Source organism: Felis catus, chromosome E3 (assembly GCF_018350175.1).
Source record: "Felis catus isolate Fca126 chromosome E3, F.catus_Fca126_mat1.0, whole genome shotgun sequence".
In the NCBI taxonomy this organism is placed as follows: Eukaryota; Metazoa; Chordata; class Mammalia; order Carnivora; family Felidae; genus Felis; species Felis catus.
Genome location: NC_058383.1, coordinates 39,644,707 through 39,668,066, shown reverse-complemented (window position 1 = coordinate 39,668,066; position 23,360 = coordinate 39,644,707). Strand labels below are relative to the sequence as shown.

General features: G+C 44.7%; 1 protein-coding gene across 4 annotated transcripts in view; it reads right to left on the bottom strand.

Annotated features, from left to right (window-relative positions):
- Nucleotides 1–7,639: 7,639 nt before the first annotated feature.
- Nucleotides 7,640–23,360, bottom strand: part of MEIOB (meiosis specific with OB-fold) — a 28,030-nt gene continuing 12,309 nt past the window's right edge. For 3 of the 4 annotated variants that reach the window (XM_023246558.2, XM_023246559.2, XM_045047691.1), the window contains 8 exons: nucleotides 20,550–20,650; nucleotides 19,589–19,641; nucleotides 19,399–19,494; nucleotides 16,085–16,186; nucleotides 15,376–15,529; nucleotides 12,368–12,551; nucleotides 11,566–11,652; nucleotides 7,640–8,028 (listed from right to left, as the gene is read on the bottom strand). In XM_023246558.2, the coding sequence (XP_023102326.1) occupies nucleotides 7,918–8,028; nucleotides 11,566–11,652; nucleotides 12,368–12,551; nucleotides 15,376–15,529; nucleotides 16,085–16,186; nucleotides 19,399–19,494; nucleotides 19,589–19,641; nucleotides 20,550–20,650 (888 nt within the window). In that variant the 3' untranslated portion in view covers nucleotides 7,640–7,917. The remainder of the gene's footprint in view (nucleotides 8,029–11,565; nucleotides 11,653–12,367; nucleotides 12,552–15,375; nucleotides 15,530–16,084; nucleotides 16,187–19,398; nucleotides 19,495–19,588; nucleotides 19,642–20,549; nucleotides 20,651–23,360) is intronic. The other variant, XM_045047690.1, reaches the window with a different exon arrangement.

Here is a 23,360-nt window from a genome sequence, read left to right as displayed (position 1 = left end):
GGCTCTGAGACATCAGCCCAGAGCCTGACGCGGGGCTCGAGCCCACGGACCGCGAGATCGTGACCCGAGCTGAAGTCGGACGCCCAACCGACTACGCCACCCAGGCGCCCCAGCCCCTGTAATTTTTTAAAAGAAGATCTGCTCATAACACAATTTTCTAACCTGTTTTTCTCACCGTACATTGTGACTGTACTATGTCGGTTGGCACATTTCTGCAGTCCTGATTTCAGTGACCGTGTAAGACTCTCAAGTCCGTCCCCCCATTGTTGGCAATTGAAATTGTTTCTCATTACTTGCTAGTAGAATGAGCACGTTTGCAGTTATTTCATCCGGCTGGTTCTCCTAAGGGGAAGAGCTGACTCAAGGGCCCGCTGGTATTGAAAGTGTGTCAGTCTAACTAGGTTAGGATACAAGGTTCAACTGAGACGAGTCCATCGAGCTGACAGACCTTCAAAGCCAAAGGAGGAGGCAGGAGCAGTGCTCACATGCAGCGCCCAGTGGCACAAGCCAGCTCCCAGGGAGCGCAGGGTGCCCCTGAGGTCAGCGTCCACCGCAGTGGTGGCATGGGCTTTGTCACAAACGGCTGACAACAGCATTGCACGTATAGCACAGAAAGTCCTTGGCTGGGAGAATAAAACACGGAGAGACACCAATTCCCACAATTCCTGCTCTTGCTAAAATCACTGTAAGCCCAGGAAGCATATTCTCCCCAACTTTTTGAGTAAACTAAACCTACCAAAAAGTTGAAAGACTAATACAATGAGCTCCGTACACCCTTCGTTAGATTCGGTAATTGTCAATATTGGCTATGTTTGCTCTCCCCCTCTCCCTCCACACAGACATATGCCTAAGCGCACTTGCGTTGGAAAACTGCAAACTGCAGAAACCCTCTACCCTTCCAATGCGCATCTCGTACGGACAGGGACCTTCTACACACAATACCATCAGCACCCTGAAGGAAACAATCCCATGCGGTAGTAGTTCCTGTAGAACCTATGGTTCACATTTGTTCTTTTGCACTTTTTCTTTACTGTTTCTTGAGCTTTTATAAAAAATGAATACATCCACTTGATAGACTATGAAACATCATTCCAGGTCAGTGAATACAGATTTCGTAATCCCTTTCTATGGCTGGTACTATGATTGAGCACCCCAGAGGCAGAGCTGAGTGGGGTTCTTGTTCAGGTGACTTACTGAAGGACCACCCTCAGGAGAAAACTCAAGAGGAACCACAAATGGCAGAGAGCAAACTAAGAAAGAACGTGGTGGGCTCGGAGCTAGAGGCGAGCTTCAGTGCACTGGCCGTCCCAAGGGGAAGTCACTGCTGGGACCTGCCCCCACCCTTCCCATGACTTCCCCAGGTGGTTCTCCGCCTCCCAGGGAAGCTGAGGGTTGGAGATGTCTACCTGAACGTGAAGGGACCTGGCTGAGGCCCGACAGCCCCGGCAGGCTGCACACGTTTCACATGTTTTGTTATTGGAAACACAGTACTTGAGTAAATCAGATACTATAGGTAAAGTGTTTGTTATAATGTGTCATGTAGAAAGCACTCGATAATGTCAGCTATTGGTATTATTGTAGCAATTTAATGTCCGGAAACTCATCCCAAGGAAATAAGAATGTGGACACTTAGCTATAGCTGGTGTTTACAACAGCAAAAGCTGGGGAGCACCTAACATGTCTAGCAGTACTGGGGAGATGACACTCAGCACCCTACACTCCTGTGATGAGAGGATATGTGGCCATTGAAGTTGTGTCCAGTAGTAAGTGATCACAAAGTTCCCAGTGTGGAAGCAGATTATAATGTAACCTGCGTTTGCAAATTGTATGTTTTCACAAAGAAAGACGGATACGTGACAGTCAGGAAAGACGTACAGGAAAATGAGAAGTGCTTGGACATGCACGTCTGTAACAGCGCTGACTGGCTGACCACAAGAGCCAACGGTGGGAACAGCCCAAGCGTCCGTCGACAGATGAGCAGATTAGCCTCCCTTCCATCCACACGGCGGAAACTACTCAACCATAAAAAGGAACGAGACTGACACACGCTGTAACATAGGTGAACCGTGAAAACATGATGCTCGGAGAAAAAGCCAGACACACAAGGTCACACAGTGTATGAAGCCCCTGGAAGAGGCAAGCTCACAGAGATGAGGTAGATTAGAGGTGCCCAGGGGCTGGGGTGCAGAAATGGGAGTTCTAGTCTAATGGGGGCAGAGTTTCCGTTCGGGATGGTGACCACCATCTGGAAATGAATGGTGGTGACAGCAGCACAACATTGTGAATGTATTTAATGCCACTGAACTGTAAGCCTAAAAATGGCTAAAATGGTGAATGTTATGTGATGTATATTTTACCACAAAAAACAACAGCAAAAACACACACACAAGAAAAGAATGCATCACACACCAGGGAAAGACTTCGGGGGCGGGAGGTTAGGGCTTTCCCCGTTTGTTATCTAGTATTTTCTAATTTTTCTACAATAAACACGTCAAACTTTGTAACAAAATATAGTTCAAAAGCAGAAACCACCCCAGGGTTCCTCAAGATGAGTGACAGACGGACACACGGACACCGTGTTTCTGCCACGTGCGCAGTATCAGGCAAATAAACTCACCGGCGCAGCATTAGGAGAGGAGGATCCTCCCGAAATGAACCACTAGTGGATCAGGAAGAATCGTACAGCCGCCATGCGACTGTGGACAGCAAGAGCGAAGCTGCAGGTCCGAGGACGCAGAGACCAGGCAGAGCAGCTCCTGGAGAGCCGCGGGGGAGTGCAGGTCCCGGACAAGGGCCTGTGTATTTTGTGGGACGGAGTCACTTCTTTACCTGTTAGTGTGTGAATTCTGGCCAATCTACAACCAAACTTAGGTACCAACCAATTTGTCATCTTCATTTCATAAAGGTGTGAGTTACAGTTTGTGGCGCCCCTATGATTCCGTGTGGCCTGACCCCTGGCCCTATAGACTTCCTGTGTCATCAGGTGAAATAAAATGTCAATACTACCCAAAGCTATCTATGCATTCAATGCAATCCCCATCAAAATTGCACCAGCATTCTTCTCGAAGCTAGAACAAGCAGTCCTAAAATTTGTATTTTAGGCAGGAAACCATTTGTATTTTAGGAAACCATCAAAACCCTAGAGGAGAAAGCAGGAAAAAACCTCTCTGACCTCAGCCGCAGCAATTTCTTACTTGACACATCTCCAAAGGCAAGGGAATTAAAAGCAAAAATGAACTACTGGGACCTCATGAATATAAAAAGCTTCTGCACTCCAAAGGAAACAATCAACAAAACCAAAAGGCAACCGACAGAGTGGGAAAAGATATTTGCAAATGACATATCAGACAAAGGGCTAGTATCCAAAATCTATAAAGACCTCACCAAACTCCACACCCAAAAAACAAATAATCCAGTGAAGAAGTGGGCAGAAAACATGAATAGACACTTACTTCTCTAAAGAAGATATCCAGATGGCCAACAGGCACATGAAAAGATGCTCAACATTACTCCTCATCAGGGAAATACAAATCAAAACCACACTGAGATATCACCTCATGCCAGTCAGAGTGGCTAAAAGGAACAAATCAGGAGACTACAGATGCTGGAGAGGATGTGGAGAAATGGGAACCCTCTTGCACTGTTGGTGGGAATTCAGACTGGTGCAGCGGCTCTGGAAAACAGGGTGGAGGTTCCTCAAAAAATTAAAAATAGATCTACCCTATGACCTAGTGATAGCACTGCTAGGAATTGACCCAAGGGATACAGGAGTGCTGATGCATGGGGGCACTTGTACCCCAATGTCTATAGCAGCACTTTCAACAATAGCCAAATTATGGAAAGAGCCTAAATGTCCATCAACTGATGAATGGATAAAGAAGTTGTGGTTTATGTATACAATGGAATATTACGTGGCAATGAGAAAGAATGAAATCTGGCCTTTTGTAGCAACGTGGATGGAACTGGAGAGTGTTCTGCCAAGTGCAATAAGTCATACAGAGAAAGACAGATACCGTATGTTTTCACTCTTATGTGGATCCTGAGAAAAATAACAGAAGACCATGAGGGAGGGGAAGGAAAAAAAAAAAAAAAGTTAGAGAGGGAGGGAGCCAAAACATAAGAGACTCTTAAAAACTGAGAACAAACTGAGGGTTGATGGGGGGTGGGTGATGGGTATTGAGGAGGGCACCTGTTGGGATGAGTACTGGGTGTTGCATGGAAACCAATTTGACAATAAATTTCATATTAAAATAAATACACAAATAAAAATTTAAAAAAAGAAATGCACAGTCAGGGCATCCCTCCAGTGACAGGTACGGGGTCTTCTTAAGTAAATGCTGGTGGACTCACAGGTCACCAAGGCAGCTGCGCGGAGGCCATTCAGAGCCCTCTGCCACCTTGCTAGGGTCCTCAGGCTGTGGCTAGAGAACACGGAGTGTGAAACACAGCCCAATTTCAGAATGCCCGTGTTAGGCGTCTGTATTAGGCTGCTGTCGCCAGTGGCAAAACAGCCAGAGCAGCTGAGGCCCATGGACCGTAAGAGCCCACACCTGGTCCTGGCACCTGTGGTCCAGGCCTTGGTCTTGGGGACCCGCTGCTAGAGGTCAGGGCACCAGGGGGCCGGGCACGGCAGTTCGTGACACGCCATCAGGGCCCGGTGTCCTGCCTCGTCTCCTGGGCCCCTGGACACCCACTCTTGCTTAACCAACAGAGAGTGTGAATGTGGACACCAGGCAGGCACCCTCAACTTCCCTCTCCTCCCCACCCTGAACCTGCCCGCTCCAATGGGAAGGGCATGACCACCGCCCCCCCCACCACCACCACCCTCCTCCTTCCTTCCCTGCCTGTCGTCTGGATGGACACCTGTCCCCTGCTTCATCGGGCACACTCCCTGCCTGCCCAACTCGGGCAAGTCCTCCATCATCTTGTTTCTTACCACGGTCTGGACACACCAGGTCCACCCACGGCTGCCCGTGGTAAAAGCAAACACCACGCTGCTGACAAGTTTATGTCCCAACACCTGCTTTCTAAGAGTTTCATATACTTACCTTTTGTTTTTCACTCCGGGCGTGGGAGACGGAAAGGCCAAACCTCCCAGACTGCGGGCCAATGTTGACCGCACTGGTGGGTCTATGCAGCAAGTGTGGAACGGCTGGGGCTGAGCAGGACGCCCTGGGGCTTTGAGCAGGACAGCCAGGGTGGGGGCGGCGTCCTGCCGGGACACCCTCATCCTTCCAGGCCCCAGGCTGGCGCCGCTCCTAAGAACTTCTGAGGCTGGTCTCCTCCCAGCTGAGTCGGGCTCACACCTGTCAGCCCTGAGTCAGCCAGCCTCCATAAGCGTTGAGCGGCTTCATGTGTCATCACAGGAGAGGATCAGAGAAGCTCTTGAGCGTTCAAAGCCGCTGCCCAGCACTGACCCCGGTTTCTACTGTTCCCGCCCCTCCCCAGCTCCTGGAGAGCAGTCAGCCCCTGCCAAGCTCCAGGGACATCATTTTCGGAAGTTCTGATCCTTCTCCATGGAAACAAGACAAACAGGAAAGGGGCTTAAAGAAATTATTCATATATACCAACAACGAAGCAACAGAGAAATCAAGGAATCGATCCCATTCACAACTGCACCAAAACCCATAAAACACCTAGGAATAAATCTAACCAAAGAGGTGAGAAATCTATACACCTAAAACTATAGAAAGCTTATTAAATTGAAGAAGGCACAAAAAAAAATGGGAAAAGATTCCATGCCCCTGGATAGGAAGAATAAATATTGTTAAAATGTCAATACTACCCAAAGCAATCTATAGATTCAATGAGATCCCTATCCAAATAACACCAGCATTCTTCACAGAGCTAGAACAAATGATCCTAAAATTTGTATGGAGCCAGAAAAGACCCAGAATAGCCAAAGCAATCTTGAAAAAGAAAACCAAAGCAGGAGGCATCAAAATCCCAGACTTCAAGCTACACTGCAAAGCTGTAATTATCAAGACAGTATGGTACTGGCACAAGAACAGACACTCAGATCAATGGGATAGAATAGAGAACCCAGAAATGAATCCACAAATGTATGGCCAATTCCTCTTTGACCAAGCAGGAAAGAATATCCAATGGAATAAAGACAGTCTCTTTAGCAAGTGGTGCTGGGAAAACTGGACAGCGACATGCAGAAGAATGAACCTGGACCACTTTCTTACACCAGACACAAAAATAAACTCGAAATGGATGACAGACCTAAATGTAAGACAGGAAGCCATCAAAATCTTCGAGGAGAAAGCAGGCAAAAACCTCTTTGATCTTGGCCACAGCAACTTCTTATTCAACACATCTCTGGAGGCAAGGGAAACAAAAGCAAAAATGAACTACTGGGACCTCATCAAAATAAAAAGCTTCTGCACAGTGAAGGAATCAGTCAGCAAAACTAAAAGGCAACCGACAGAATGGGAGAAGATACTTGCAAATGACATATCAGATAAAGGGGTTAGTATCCAAAATCTATAAAGAACTTATTAAACCCAACACCCAAAAAACAAATAATCCAGTGAAGAAATGGGCAAAAGACACAAATAGACACTTCTCCAAAGAAGACATCCAGATGGCCAACCGACACATGAAAAAATGTGCAACATCAGTCATCAGGGAAATACAAATCAAAACCACAGTGAGATACCACCTCACATCTGTCAGAGTGGCTAAAATGAACAACTCAGGCAACAACAGATGTTGGCTAGGATGCGGAGAAAGAGGATCTCTTTTGCACTGCTGGTGGGAATGCAAACTGGTGCAGCCGCTCTGGAAAATAGTATGGAGGTTCCTCAAAAAACTAAAAATAGAACTACCGTACGACTTAGCAGTGGCACCAGGAGGCATTTATCCACGGGATACAGGTGTGCTGTTTCGAAGAGACACATGCACCCCTACATTGACAGCAGCACCATCAACAACAGCCAACGTATGGAAAGAGCCCAAATGTCCATCGATGGATGAATGGATAAAGAAGATGGGGTATATTTATACGATGGAGTATTATCAATACTCGTATATCAATACACTCGTATATTGGCAATGAAAAAGAATGATATCTTGCCATTTTCAACTACGTGGATGGATCTGGAGGCTATTATGCTAAGTGAAATTAGTCAGAGAAAGACAGATAGCATAGGACTTCACTCATGTGAGGACTTTAAGACACAAAACAGGGGCGCCTGGGTGGCTCAGTCGGTTAAGCGGCCGACTTCGTCTCAGGTCATGATCGATCTCACGGTCCGTGAGTTTGAGCCCCACGTCCGGCTCTGTGCTGACAGCTCAGAGCCTGGAGCCTGTTTCAGATTCTGTGTCTCCCTCTCTCTGACCCTCCCCCGTTCATGCTCTGTCTCTCTCTGTCTCAAAAATAAATAAACGTTAAAAAAAATTTTAAAAAGACACAAAACAGATGAACATAAGAGAAGGGAAGCAAAAATAATATCAAAACAGGGAGGGGACAAAAGAGAAGAGACTCTTAAATATGGAGAACAAACAGAGGGTTACTGGAGGGGTTGGGGGGGGATGGGCTAAATGGGGAAGGGGCACCAAGGAATCTACTCCTGAAATCATTGTTGCACTACATGCTAACTTGGATATAAATTAAAAAAAAATCATTCATATCTGTGGGGAAGATTAAACTTGTTTATTAATTCATGCAAACGTTTTCCAACTTGGGCAAAACTGGAAGAAAAGGACTTCTGACAAAGGAGCTGGGTTGTATGAGAGATTTTAAGATTCACCCCTCTCAACCAACTCCAGAAGGTAACATAATAACAATTTATAGAAACATTTTTACCACATTTGAACAAAATACAATTTCACCCATAATCTTCAAACTCGTTTTCCACTTTCCAGGGAGTTGAAGCTCATATCCTTGTTCAGAGTTTAAAATACCCTGTTTTAAGTATTTCCTTGTCCAGACAAGTTCTTGCTTGCCTCAGTAGGGTCTGCAAGCTTACACGAGAGCACGCTAACTCTCAGTCCACCCCTTGCTCTATGTGATAAAAAGAACTGCAGGGAGAAAAGAGAGAGAGAGAGAGGGAGTTAACTTTAAAAACCACCACGTGTATAAAGTTGAAAACCAGTGAGCACAAGAGAGCCACGATGAGCTGTTCTGCAGGTGTGAGCATACACCTGAGAGAGTCCCGGTCTCAGGGCCAGTTTGGAGAGAAATTACAGATGTGGCTCCTGATGCTGATTTTGTAAAAATCTATGTTGTTTGTTTCATGGCATTTCTCTTTGGTAGGAAAATTGGAGTTTCAAATCCAATACTTAACAAAAAGAAGGGTTTAAAGTGTCTTCAAGGGGCACCCGGCTGGCTCAGTCAGTGGAGCACGTACCTCTTGATCTCAGTGTCATGAGTTCAAGCCCCACATTGGGTGCAGAGGTTACATGCGTACAATCATGCATAAAATAAAGTGTGTCAAGCCAGCAGCTGTGACAGATGTTAACCGTGGTGGCGACCTAATCTGTCAGGCTATGGGGACGTGGTGATGTGCTTTATTGATAACAACGTCTCCCTTCTGACAATAAAGCACTTTCACCAACATTTTATTTAACGCAGGGCAGAAGGGCACATCAGCTAGCTCATTTACTTTCAAAGACTACTAGGAAAAGACTCCTGGCAGGAAACACTGCAAGACTGAACTGGGCAACGAAGCTCCGTGGGCACCTTCCCATGGAGCGTCCCCACCCCCCTCCCCCAGTCGGGGTGCGGCTGGCCGGAGCGCTGGAGCTGCCTCATTCGGCAGCACTTTTCAGGGCCTTGATGGAGCGGTTTTTAAGTTGCAGGAAACAGATAGTGAAGCAAATAGTGGTCCCGCTCGGAGAAATCCAGATAAACTCCATCTGGGTGAGGACTCGACCACTCTGCCCTGCAGAAGGACCACTCTGCAGGTGCACAGAGCCCGCTTCAGCACTGCTGGTAGCCTGCCTTTATGCCTCTTCTCCCGGTTCTCCTCTGAATTCATTCAGGGAGGACACATTCCTGGTTTCTTCACTAACTGATGAATTGAATTAAATCTTTGATGTGTTCAGTTTATTTTTGTATGACAGTCATGGCTTTACCCTTTTTGGAAATCATTTGACACTAACATCAGACTTAAAAGGACCTGTAGTAATATCACCATGTGTTTTAAAACATTAAAATACCTTCTTTTGAAATCCCTCCAACTAAACCATTTGAAGTAGCCATAGTTTTGTTTGTTTGTTTTGAAGGAGAGAGAGAGAGAGAGAGAGAGAGAGAGAGAGAGAGAGAGAGAGAGAGGCAGGGGCAGGGGCAGAGGGACAGAGAGAATCCCAAGCAGGCTCCACACTCAGCGCGGAAGCCAGTGTGTGGGGCTCGATCTCACGAACCATGAGCTCATGACCTGAGCCAAAATCAAGAGTTGGACACTCAACCGACTAAGCCCCCGCAGGCACCCCTATTTTTAATTGAAATATGCATATACAAAATATCCCATCTGTACAACAATACTTTTTGTCATTTTTTAACTGATTTAAAATAATTGATAAATTGTATTTGATTCTCAAGATCTTTACTACATTTTTTTTGTTTTTTTTTAATGTTTATTTATTTTTGAGACAGAGAGAGACAGAGCATGAACAAGGGAGGGTCACAGAGAGAGGGAAACACAGAATCTGAAGCAGGCTCCAGGCTCTGAGCTGTCAACACAGAGCCCGACGCGGGGCTCGAACTCACGGACTGTGAGATCATGACCTGAGACGAAGTCGGCCGCTTAACCGACTGAGCCATCCAGGCGCCCCAAGATCTTTATTACATTTTGTATTATGATCATTTTAACTTTTTAGTTTATTTCTGAGAGACAGAGAGTGAGCAGGGAAGGGGCAGAGAGAGGGGGAGACACAGAATCCCAAGCAGGCTCCAGGTTCTGAGCTGTCAGCACAGAGACCAACACGGGACTTGAACTCACAGACCATGAGATCATGACCTGAGCCAAAATGGGCCACCTAACTGACTGAACCACCCAGGTGGCCCTGTGATATGACCATTTTATATCTGCTTAAAATCTTTGTTCAATCTGACTTAAATACTTTTTAAAAATATTCTTTGGGAAGGTACAATATTTACTTGAGAGCAATTTATTGGTATGTTTGAACTGAGTTAGGAAAACTGCAAGTAACTTGCCATGAATTTAAATTGATCAAATTCATTAGCAACTTGCACCTCATATTTGGAGGGAAAACAAAGTCGGTCATAGATCGCAGTATATTCTGAGTTGGGAACGGACAGTATTCACATGGACCCATGCTAATGGTGGAAGAGACACAGCATATCCTTACAATTTCCCCCTTAGGCCTAGCAATGAAGAAGTCTCAAAGCAAGGTCCTAGAAATATCAGTGAGACCATAGGTAACTCCATATCGGTAACCCACTCGGATATGCTTGAGGCCACAAGGAAAGAAGCCACTGGAAAATGGGAACACCTGCTTCTGAGGCTGGGCTGGTGGAGATGCAGTGTTCTCAAAGACTATTTTAGAGTCTCTGTGAGATCACAACTACTTCCGTGATTATACTGAGACGCGTTTGGCCTTTTTACTCTCATTCTTCCACAGAACACACGGTGGTTTTCCAGAGGCTATGGAACATGAGATGACGACATTGCAGACTGTTAAAGGAATGTGTGCCCATGAACGTGTTTTAGGTTGTTCTCGATGTTACGTCCTCGTGCAGTAAATACAGACAGATATAATTCTCTGAAAGAGGAGCTTGAAAACTTTGAAGAGTGTGAAGGAGAAAACTTTTCAGACTGGCAGAAGGAGAGGAGTCACGTAGGCTGCAGCCCTATCTCACCTGTGACCTGGCACAAGTGGCAGTATTTCTTGGTCCCATTTTCCGCATTTACAAAACAACAGGAGTTTGTCTCAGTCCCCTTTCCCCTTTAATACTAAGATTCTGTGACACCACCCCCTCCCCCCAATGCTGCGGCCCTGCTCTGGTTAGAGCAGCAGGATCACAGCGTTTTAGAGGGTCACAGAGGCTGAGTGGCGGGATTAGAGTTCAAACCCGGAGACTGTGTAGCCCCCCGCACCCACGCATGTGACCGTGCCATCCAGTTCTGCTTACTGAATTGAGGGGCACCGCCACACAGGTGGGGCAGGGCGAGGACCAGCTTTGACAGCCCAGTGCACTGCCTTGGAGTTAACCTAACAGATAGTGTCTTTGTTGGTCTATTTCTTTCTCTCTTTCTTTTAAAGATCCTATTTTTAAGTAATCTCTACACCCAACGTGGGCCTTGAACTCACAACCCTGAGATGAAGAATCCCACCCTCCACCGACTGGGCCAGCCAGGCACCCCTTGCTGGTCTATTTCTTTGGTGTCCTGTGGAGTCCCTTTATACTTTACGGGGAAAAAAAAAAAAAAACAACAACAGATGACTTGCATTGTTTCCACAGTAGCCAAGTCCTTCTGCACATGTGGAATTGGGCATTAAAAATAACAAATTCCCGAACTTTCTAGGTCTTACTCTAGGATTTTCTTATTACTTGAATATATAGAGTGACATAGTACTGTAAAATATACTAACTTTTAAGTAAAGTTTGCTTCTCTCCAGAAGAAATTGCCACTTCAGCGCTGTTTTCTGTTCATCCGTCATCGTAAGAAACTCATTCACCTGGTTAAAACGATCAAACACACATTTCCGAAGTCTGTATAAATAACTCATCTTGACAGCAATGTGGAGCTTCACTTTGCTCACTTGACTGGGATTTTATTCACACAAGTGACAGCTCAATTCTCTAAATGGAGGAGAGGTCAGAAAGGCTCTGAAGGAAACCCCTGAAGGGAGTCAGGTGGCTCAGTCCAGAAAACTCCCCTTCACAAACTAGAAACCGCTTGGGACCGAGGTTTAATGGTAAACTTCAGGAGCGGGTTCTCACCATAAAAAACACATGCCTGTCATCAAGCCCACACGCCCCTAAGTATCTGCTGCCGTCCCGATGGAGGCCACCGTGTGCGCTGACTGCATCGGGCTCACTTTGCGCAGCTGGTCGTGGCGCGTCGCCAAACCCTCCTTCTGTCTCACCACCGATCGGCACCCCCCCAATGTGCTGTTCTGCCCACTGTGACTACAGACAGAGAAGGTCTTTCTCCACTGCAGCCAACAGCCTCCAACACTATTCCCAGCAGCGAGATTAGCGGTGATTGGCAAACGTGCAATTGTTTCTTCACTAAAGCAATGTGTGTTTCCATCAAGACTGATTTTTTCCCCCAGACCTCTTTATTAATGACTTAATTTCTATCAAATGTCCACTGAAATAACCTATGTTTGGGGGAAGAGAATTCAATCTGGAATTATTTCTAAACACACGTTCCTTTCTGCTACTTACCGTGCAGCCTAAAGTCTCCTCTGCAACACCTCCCGTGAGGCTGCAGGCATGGAGGGTGCCTGTGTGGTCAGTGACATCAATTAGCAAGTGGAAGCTGAGAAAAACAGATTTAAGTTCCAAAGAATCTCGGTGGCAAGTAAGGCAGGTGCCGGATGCTTCCTTCATGACGTATCCACAGCCCGAGCTGAAAAGAAACAAAGACAGTGATAACAGGTGAGGGCGTAAATGACTAACCTGATCTCTAGCTGAAGAACCACGTTCCCTTAAAAGTCTAAACCAGAGTAAGGACTTCCGGAGCCCTTAGAGCAATGCAATGCCAGACGGACGGGCGAAGCAGGCAACACCACAATTTGCGGTCAATCCCATTTTCCACTGCCCTGCATCCCCCTGCTGGGGCTCCTTCACCCCTTCCCTTCTGCAGACAGTGGCAGGACCGGCTCTCAGCCCTGGAAATCTGTCACGGCCTATTCATTGACACTGCAGGTACGTCCGTCTAGTCTCCCTGGCTCAGGGTGCTGAGGGCAAGGATCATGTCCTGTCCCCGGAAAGCCCGGGTTCGACAAATGCTCACATGATGCTTCTGTACTAGGCCTCCACATGTTGACAGAAAAATCCTAGGGGTGGTCAAGTTCACACCCTGAATGCTGTTAGTACTGCCAGGAGCCCACTCTTCTCTCTTTAGGGGAATTACATGCTGTTCCATATGTTTGGAGCAGTCTGCTTTAGCCACTTGGAACAGAAAGACGGACTCAAGTTTCTCAAGTGGAGGGGCGATCTGAAGACGGTGCTTTCTTGTCTGGGCATGTATCACTTTTAAGCTAAATTTCAGATGCTTTTCCTCACGTATCAATATTAAAGATGTAGGAAAAAATGAGAAAGACATCAAAATTTTCAAAAAGTTTTTGAAAAATATTTTTCAAAAAGTAAACACCTGACATACATCGCCACCTCCACACTGGTTTTTTTTCAACTTTAATACCAAATCATAAAATGTTTTTAAAATCCATAGATCAGTATCCTGACTGTGGTGGTAGATACACAAAGCTACACATGTAATAAAACTACACAGAACTTCACACACACACACACACACACACACAAATGACTGCATGTCAGTCTGGTGAAATTTGAATAAAAATCATCAGATTGAATTAATATCAATACCCTGGCTACGATGTAATACTATAGTTTCATAAAATGTTACCATCGGAGGGAAGTGGAGAAAGTGTCCATGGATTCTCTTTATTAGTTCTTACAACTCCATGTGAGTCTACAACTATCTCAATAAAATTTTCAATTACAAAAATTCATAGTAACGTCCTAGATGTTTCTTGCTAAGCATCTTTTGGCTAAGATTATTAAATCTACTGGGGTTTGCTTTTGTACAATAACTTTGACCTAGGAGAGGCTAGAAATCATATTTACCATGTGGCTGAAAATAATTTTTTTTAAGAGAGAGAGATGAGGGAGGGCAGAAAGGAGGGAGGGAGGGAGGGGGAGAGAGAGAGAGAGAGAGAGAGAGAGAGAGAGAGAGAGAAATACCACAAGGAGCAGAGACACAGAGAAGTAGGGCTCGAGCTCATGAACCATGAGATCATGACCTGAGCTGAAGTCAGATGCTTAACCGACTGAGCCACTCAGGCGCCCACAGCTGAAAAGAATTTTTTTTTAAATGCTAAGGATGTCTGAGTGGCACAGTCTGTTGAGTGTCTGACTCTTGATCTAGACTCAGGTTGTGACCTCACGGTTTGTGAGTTTGAGTCCCAAGTTGGGCTCTGTGCTGAGGGTGTGGAGCCTGCTTGGGATTCTGTCTCTCCTTTGCCCTGCCCCTCCCCCATTTGTGGGTATGCACATGTGCTCTCTCTCTCTCAAAAATAAACAAGGAAAAATTTTAAATGCTGTCACTTGTCATCTCAGTTCGAAGTTTCTGGCAGTATTATATCTTTTTATTTTGTGACTACAGAAACACAGCAAATCAAATTTTACCTTAAAAGACAATTATAGGGGCACCTGAGTGGCTCAGTCGGTTAAGCAGCTGACTCTTGATTTTGGCTCGGTCATGATCTCATGGTCATGAATGGGGCCCCACATCACGCTGAGCATGGAGCCTGCTGGATTCTCTCTCCCTCTCTCCCTTGCTCTCTCTCGCTCTCTCTCAAAATAAATAAACATTAAAAAAGAGAGAGAAAGAGAGAGAGAGAAAGCTTGGGCGCCTGGGTGGCTGGGTTGGTTGAGCGGTCTGACTTCAGCTCAGGTCATGATCTCACGGTTTGCGGGTCTGAGCCCCGTGTTGGGCTGAGCTCTCAGCACAGAGCCCGCTTTGGATCCTCTGCCCTCCCCTCTCTGCCCTGCCTCCATTTTTGCATGCTCTACCTCTCTCTCAAAAATAAATATTTTAAAAAAAGGAAATTTTTGCCCAGCTAGCTCAGTCGGTAGAGCATGAGACTCTTAAAAAAAGGAACTTTTTGTTTAAAGGCAGTTATAGGGGCACCTGGCTGGCTCAGTTAGTGGAGTGTGCGACTCTTGCCCTTAGGATTATGGGTTTGAGCCCCACACTGGGTATAGGGATTACTTAAAATCTTTTTTTAAAGGCAATTATTGGGGCACATGGGTGGCTCAGTTGGTTAAACATCTGACTTCAGTTGAGGTCATGACCTCGTGGCTTGTGAGTTCGAGCCCCACGTCAGGCACTGTGCTCAGAGCCTGGAGCCTGCTTGGGATTCTGTGTCTCCCCCTCTCTCTGCCCCCCACTCATTCACTCACTCTCTCTCTCTCTCTCCAAAGTAAATAAACATTAAAAAAAATTAAGGCAATTATAATCTTTCAATCTAAGTAGTCTGTCTTGGAAATTTAAGTATGGGTTATTCATTTATACCTTTCGTTCAAATATACAACCACTGTTATTTCAAAGAATATCTTTAACTTTCGTAGGGCTTAAAATTTATTAACGTTAGTTGGTCTTTATTTCTTACAAGAATGACTTTGCTGACAGTAATATGTCTGCTTACCATCGGCGTCGAACGACAGTTGTGGTTGCACCATCAATGTTCAGTGTAGAAATGTGAGCATAAAGAATCCCGTAGAAAGGGTCGGCTTTCCCTTCATTCTTCAAAGCTTTTACCTTTAATTGTTCAACTGTATAGACATCAACTATTGCATTTACTAAAAATAAAAAGTAATTAACAGCTCTCTATGTATTCGAAGAACTCCAAAAGATTATATCCAAATAGAAAAACTATAAAGTTCAAATGAGAACGTGTAACAGGTTCAGTTAAGTAACAGAAAAATTATTATATCTGCTATATTAAACCTGATTATATAAACGGACATAACAACAAAAAAAATAAGCAAAAAAAAAAAAGGAAAAGAACGGGAATTTTAATTCATTTTATTTCATTGAAGACTTTCTGGTCATCAGAAGACACCAGTAAAAGCGTGGGAAGGCAAGCCTCAGAGTGGGGCATGCTAGCAATCTTAGAGGATAAAAAGGACTCCTATCTTCATACATAAATAATTCTTAAAAGTAAGAAAAAGACAGTCAACTCAAGTTTTTAGCTCCCATGAGATTGGCAAAGGTTTTAGAAACCTCTAAAAGTTTTATACAACCTTTGAGAAAGTGGAAATATAGCAGTTACGGAATAAGAATATGGTATCTTTTACTGTGTAAAACAAAGTACTTCCTTTTAAAAATCCAAATAACATTTAAAGGTCGCTTACAATTTATGGAATCTTTCAGATAACTGTCGATTTCACCATCCAGAGGGTTTGTTTCTTTATTCTCTCTTATAAAATTCAACAGGATGTTAGCTTCTGGTGTATCTTAAATCAAAAATGCACAATAAATGAAAAACAATGGATCACTTTTTAGATAACTGCAAGTGATCCAAAATGATTTTCAATAAGTAAAGGCATATGAAAACATAAATAGGATATTGTGCAGCCATCAGCAGTCTATTCAGTGAAGAGATGTAGACCAGATATTGTTAAAGGGCAGCTTACAAAACTATGTGGAACAATTTCCTTTAAATTATATACATATACACACACACACACACACACACACACACACACATAGATATGCAAGGTTATCTGGAAGAGTATGTATCAAAGAAATGATTCTCTTGTAAAATAGTAGGAGTATAAGTGTTGTTTTCCCTTTTTGCTTTTGGTATTTTCTGAATTTTATATGCATTTCTTTTCTGATCAGAAAAAAATTTGTAAGTTTATTTGAAAGTCTTGCTACTCGACTTGGAATACAAGTATTCTCAGGAATAGTCAGAATGTGTACCAGAAGGTTTCCATGTGACCCCGACACCTTCAGCCCAAGCCCCCAACCTCCAACACCTGACGGCCTTTCAGCCCTCCCTGACCGACTCCAACACTCTGTAGACCTGCCATTGCGGGGGGGCCCCTCCCCACTGAGCCCCGGGGCAGAGGCAGGCACTTCTCCCTCGCTCCTGTTCAACCAGGAGTCCTATCACTGAGCTTTCACAGAACCATCCTGAAATTTCTTGTGAGCAGGGCTTCTGCCTTTCCTGCCCTGAGGCTCTCATACCCAGTACAGTGACTGTCCTTTCACTCATCTGACCATCCATCCATCGTGTCCGGCCTTGTTCCAGAAAGGACTCACGTCATCTCAGTGCTTGGCAAATAAAAGGCATTCAACAGATATTTGTAAGTGAGTGAGTGAATGAATGCATGTTTCAGAACCATGGACGGAACTGCGGCACTGGAGACAGGGGCAGGGGCTGGACCGAGGTCACAGAAATCCAACCACGCCCCCCCCACCCCCTACCCCCCTGCAGGTGCGGCTATGAAGATCCCTGCCGACGACAAGGTTCTCAGGCCTGTGTGGTGGACACTCACAGGGCAGAGAAAGCCATAAGCAAAGCTAGGATGACAGTTTAAGCCAGTAGAGGTTTTTAATTTCTACTTGGCTGGTATAGCCCAGGAAATTAGAAATAAGGGTGATTAAATATGCACATGAGGCGCGCCTGGGTGGCTGAGTTGGTTAAGTGACCGACTTCAGCCCAGGTCATGATCTTGTGGTTCGTGGGTTCGAGCCCTGCGTCGGGCTCTGTGCTGACAGCTCAGAGCCTGGAGCCTGCTTCAGATTCTGTGTCTCCCTCTCTCTCTGCCCCTCCCCTGCTCACGTTCTATCTGTCTCAAAACAAACAAACATTGAAATTTTTTTTGAAATATGCACATGAAAATTCACACACCCTCCTGAGTACTCTCCTTTTCTCTTTGAGAAACAGGTGTCTATTCTAGTGATGCTGGCATTGCTCAAACACTTTGACATTTCACCTTTGCATCTGTTTTCAGAACCAAATAGACAACATCCATTGAGTATGTGTCTCATTAACTTAGCTTTGAGTTTTGTCCTAGTGAGCTTGAAACCTTTTCCAAAAGACAAACCCAAATGTCTTTTAGAAATTTTCCCAGGCCTAATTTACCCTTAAAGGATGGAGATTTCTTAATCATTGACATTACTCTGTATAATACTATTAAAACTATTAATACTGATAAATTATTAAAAAATAATAAATCATAGTATTCCTCTCAAGGAAAGAAATGGAAAGAAAAGGAACCGAAGAGTGCAGTCTTGTCTTAAATGTTGAGAATAGATCACAGTTGTGCCACCATAGATTTATAAAAAGCAGCTAGAGCGATCCTTTTAGTTCATAGAAAATGCCACCCTCTGCTCCAAATTCTGACCTGGTTCTCCTTCCCTATGACCTCTCATTAGCCTATAAAGCCTTCTTGAGACCCACCCTGCCCCCCGACCTTGACACCTCCTCCTGCCTGTGCTCCGTCAGCTGCAGCCACACTGGCCTCCTTGCTGTTCTATCCACAAGCAGGCTCCCTCCAGCCTCTGGGCCTTTGCACTGGCTGCTCCTTTGCCTGGCGCTCTTTCCTGTGGTTAACCCTCTCACTGCCTCACCACGTCTCTGCTCAAATGTCACCTTCCCAAGAAGGCCAACCTTCCCTATACCCACCATGTCATTCTGGCCCCTCCTGACCCCATTCCTCTTTTTCTTCTTAAATACTTCATAATCCACAGATGTGTTATCTTTGTTGTTTCTTATCTCACTCTCCTGCTAGACCGTGAGCATCACGCGGGCAGAGACATTTGTGTTTTGTCACTGGACCCCAGGAGAATTCCTGGCACACAGCATGTGCACAGCAGATGAGATCTCAACGAAGGCAAGCCAGGGCACATCACGTCACCTTCCACGACACCACTTTCAGGGACACGGCGTCCCTGGGCAGATGTGCAAGGTCCAGTGCACTTACGGAGACAACAGAGTCTTGTCGCTTTAGGTCATATTTGAAAAAATTCTGATAATGGTTTGCTCAAAGACAGAAAATTGCTCTATAATTCCCGGTCAGTGTCGATGCTCTGTTAGTGGCCGGCAGAGTGAGCTGCTGTTCGAGAGGGAACGCTGTCGTATTTACATCTTCCTGAGATTGTGAAGGGTCGTTCCGGCTCTGGTGCCAGGCTAAGCATTCTATCTGCAGTACAAAGTGCTCTGAGGGTCCTTAAAGGCACCAACCCCTCACGTCTCCCCAGATCCTGCTCCCCAGACTGCATGCTGGAATAAACTGTGACTGCTTTCAACATCCACGCCCGTGGGCCTTAGGGGTATTTCATTCATGCTATGAACTAATGATACTATGTATATGTTCTCAGTACTCCAGTATGAAATTATTTGAATATAGTAAAACCGAATTTATTTTTAAAACCGAAATTTAGGTAATCCAGTCAATAGCATTGATCTCTCAGAAATCATTACAAGGGATGATACTCTAAAAATGAATCTAGTTTTTCACATTTCTTTAGTAAAGACAGCAAAGAGATAGCTTGCTGCAAATTTAAGAAATATCAATGTAAAGCAGATAAAGCAGTTTTCACTTTTAATTCAAATGAAATCCAAGCATTGTTTTCATTCTTAAATATACTGCACAAATACTGAAATGTGTCAGAAAGACATTTCCAAAGGGATAAGAAATTTCAGATAGCCTTTTACCTGGATTAGTTGTAATAATGGTTTTTGAGATTACTGTTGCTGTCATGCAGTTCCGAAATTTGTCAAAACTTATTCTTACATCTGAGGCAAATATTACTGTTTAGGGGGAAAAAGCCATTTTAAAATTATTATGTGTGTGTGGGGGTATAAAAAATGACAAACAGTGAACACAATCATCACAGTATCATACCTGTTTCTCGTGGCATCCAGCTCTGTGCAACTAGAATAGATTCATTATCCCAACTGCATATTTTTAAAAAGAAGCAAAAGTCAAATACATTAGGGAAAACTGGCAGTGACCACTTTAATTACCAAAAAAAAAGAATGTCCTAATGGCTGGAGTTAACGATTCCCCAAGTTATCAAGGCACAAGTTAAGGATGCTGGCTTCTCCTGCATTTTGCAGGATACACGGTCTATTTCACAAAGCATTTAACAACTGCGTGATAAATCATCCCTTTGATTCTATTCATCTTTAACAACTTCTGCCCCATCAATTCCATCTTTGCCCACTACTTAGGTCACTCCAGGCGAGTTAGAACTGAGTGACTACAAATTGAAAGCCTTTAAAGTCTCTCTGTCAGACCATTAAGAGAGGGCTCCCACATTGGATAAACTGTTCAGGGGACCTGATGGGTTGAAGGCCTGTTTCACATTAATGTGTTTTTTTTTTGTTTTTTGTTTTTTTGTTTTTTTGTTTTTTTTTTGGTGCCCTGGCTTCTGGAGTCTAGACAATGCCACGTCCTGCCCTATGGTGCCCCAGGTGCAGCCTGGGACAACACTTGCTTTTCTACCATCTTCCCACAGCCTGACTCCAGGACGCTACCCAGGCAATCAGGGAAAATCTGGCTGGTTTATTACCAATGGGACCAAATAAATCATTGTTTGTTATAAAGCTGAGAACAAGAATGAACCAGTCACAGTGGAGTCCATCTAAACAATCCCGTGCTGCCTAAAGATCTCATTTTAAGTTAATCTTACAGCACAGAGTGTAACAAGTCAACGTACAAGAGCAAAGTCTCCAATAATTATTTCTCTCCAGTCATTACCCCTCTCCTACTATGAAATCCATCATCTTTTTGGTGAAACAAAAGCATTCTGTCTTGGTGACAACAGCAGGGATTTCAGTTTGGAACAGATGTGGGAGGTTACCATGTCATTGTAAAAGAAGACTCCGTCTCATCATAGAGTTTCACCTCACACCTCTGGCCTTTTCTTCGGTCTGAAGTTGTAAAGTATTTTGGTTCTCCAACCTTAGGAATTGAAGGAAATAATTACTCTTCACCTATAGTTGTAGAGGTACTTAAATGTTTGTTAATGGAAGTACTCAAATCTTTATCTTTCAAATATCAAATTAAAATATCAAAATAGAAAGAATCGCTACTATGTATTTGGTGATTTTAAATTTTTTTTTAATTTTTTTTCAACGTTTTTTATTTATTTTTGGGACAGAGAGAAACAGAGCATGAACAGGGGAGGGGCAGAGAGAGAGGGAGACACAGCATCGGAAACAGGCTCCAGGCTCCGAGCCATCAGCCCAGAGCCTGACGCGGGGCTTGAACTCACGGACCGCGAGATCATGACCTGGCTGAAGTCGGACGCTTAACTGACTGCACCACCCAGGCGCCCCTATATTTGGTGATTTTAAAAGAATCTTCTATCTAAGGGTCATCTGAATGGCTCAGTACAGCCTGCTTGGGATTCTCTCTCTCTGTCTCTCTCTCTCTCTCTCTCTCTCTCACACACACACACACACACACACACACACACACACACACACATTTTTAGAAAGCATCTTCTGGGGTGCCTGGGTGGCTCAGTCAGTTAAACGTCTGGCTTCGGTTCAGGTCATGATCTCACCGTTCGGGAGTTTGAGCCCCACATCAGGCTCTGTGCTGACAGCTCAGAGCCTGGAGCCTGCTTCAGATTCTGAGTCTCCCGCTCTCTGCCCCTCCCTCTCCCCCCGCTCTCAAAAATAAGCAAACATTAAAAAATTTTTTTTTAACATCTTTTATCTAAACTAGGTATATTTAGCTGAAGTTGTAAGTTACACACTTTGATTAAAGAGAGATACAGAAATATGTGCTTTAAGACTATGGGATGTTTTCAACATGTCAAAAACCATGCTCCAAGACAAGCCCCTGGGTGGCATCTAGGTGGACTCACTGAGGATAGAAAGTATATTTTCAACACCCTGTGATCCCCGTGGCTTGGCTCAGAGCCTGGCATGGAGTATAAGTGACTGAATGAGCTCAGTCTTCCAAGGCCTCAGCAACCTCTTCTTGCTAGTACAGGTATGGTATCAATGCCTTCCTCGCCGCCTCCATAGGGATAAGGTGGTGAGGACCAAATGAGGGACGTATGGGAGGGCACTTTGACCCCCATCTCGTTTGACCCACATTGCGGATAAGAAGATCACGGAAGTGGAGGTAAGCTCAGGGGCCCTTCTGTCCCCCCAGGGAGTTCTCAAATTTAAGAGCGGCCCCTCTGACAGCCGCACAGCAGTGGCCCAAGCATGGGCGGTCAGCCGGCTGCTCCTTAAGCTACTGTCACCACTGCATCTCCTGGCAGGGCTGAGCTCCAGGGGAAGGAGCTGAGGAAAGACACAGCTGCCAGCAATAGAGCAGGATCTAGAAGGAAAGTCGGAGGAAAGGACAGCCCGAGGAGGACAGAGGTCTGCCGTACCACAGCACACGAGAGAATTACAGGAAAAGGCCTCTAAAGTGAAGAGAAAGAGGTAAGAAAGAAGAGAGAAAGGGTTAAACAAAAATGTGAAGAAAAGGAAATGAAAGAGGGATGGAAGCAAAATGGCAGAAGAAAGAATGGGAAAACAAAGAGGTAACATCATCCTAGAAAAGAGGGTACCAGACCCACGGGGGTTAAGCAGGAAAAGCTGTTGCAGGCTTCTGTTTATACTCGATACTGAGTTTTAGAGAATTCTTACTATGTTGTAATATAATGGCATTATATGGAATTGCAGGGAAATTGAGATCATATTTCGCCTTTACCTAAGAAGCTAAAATTGCCCAGGGCGCCTGGGTGGCTCAATTCGTTAAAGGTCTGACTTAGGCTCAGGTCATGATCTCAGGGTTCATAAGTTCAAGCCCTGTGTTGGGCTCTGTGCTGACAGCTCGAAGCCTGGAGCCTGCTTCAGATTCTGTGTCTCCCTCTCTCTGTCTCTCTCTCTCTCTCTCTCAAAAATAAGTAAACATTGAAAAAAAATTTTTTAACAAGATAAATTGCCCAGAAAGGGATCTCTCCAATTTAAAAAAATTTTTTAAATGTTTGTTTTTGAGAGAGAGAGACAGAGCATGAGTGGGGCAGGGGCAGGGGCAGGGAGAGGGAGACAGAATTGAAAGCAGGCTCCAGGCTCTGAGCTGTCAGCACAGAGCGTGATGCGGGGCTTGAACTCAGGAGCTGTGAGATCATGACCTGAGCCAAAGTCGGATGCTCAACCAACTGAGCCACCAAGGCACTGCTTCTGTTTTTCAATATTTTCATATAGGGTATTTATTCCTCTGATCGGAATTATATCGAGGGCTCACTATGTGGCAGGCACTGTGCTAGGCTGGGGCTAAGGTGGACAGCAAAGCAGACATGGCTTCACCATCACAGGTCTGTCAACAGGGAGAATCAACCCTGTCATTTAATACAGAAAAGCAATGAGCAATTACTTACAACATTATCTACATTATCTTCAATACCCAAGGCTATTTCATATATATACATATACATATATATATATACATATATACATATATATATATATGTATGGTCTTTGACTCTCATCACTATATATACTGAGGAATTGGTCTTGCTCCTTTCATCTTCTTCATGAGCTTTTTTTAGTGAAACTTTTTTTTTTTTTTTTGGTAGGCTTCACACCCAGCACAGAGTAGCTTAAACTCATGACCCTGAGATTATGACCTGAGCTGAGATCAAGAGTCAGATGCTTAACTCACT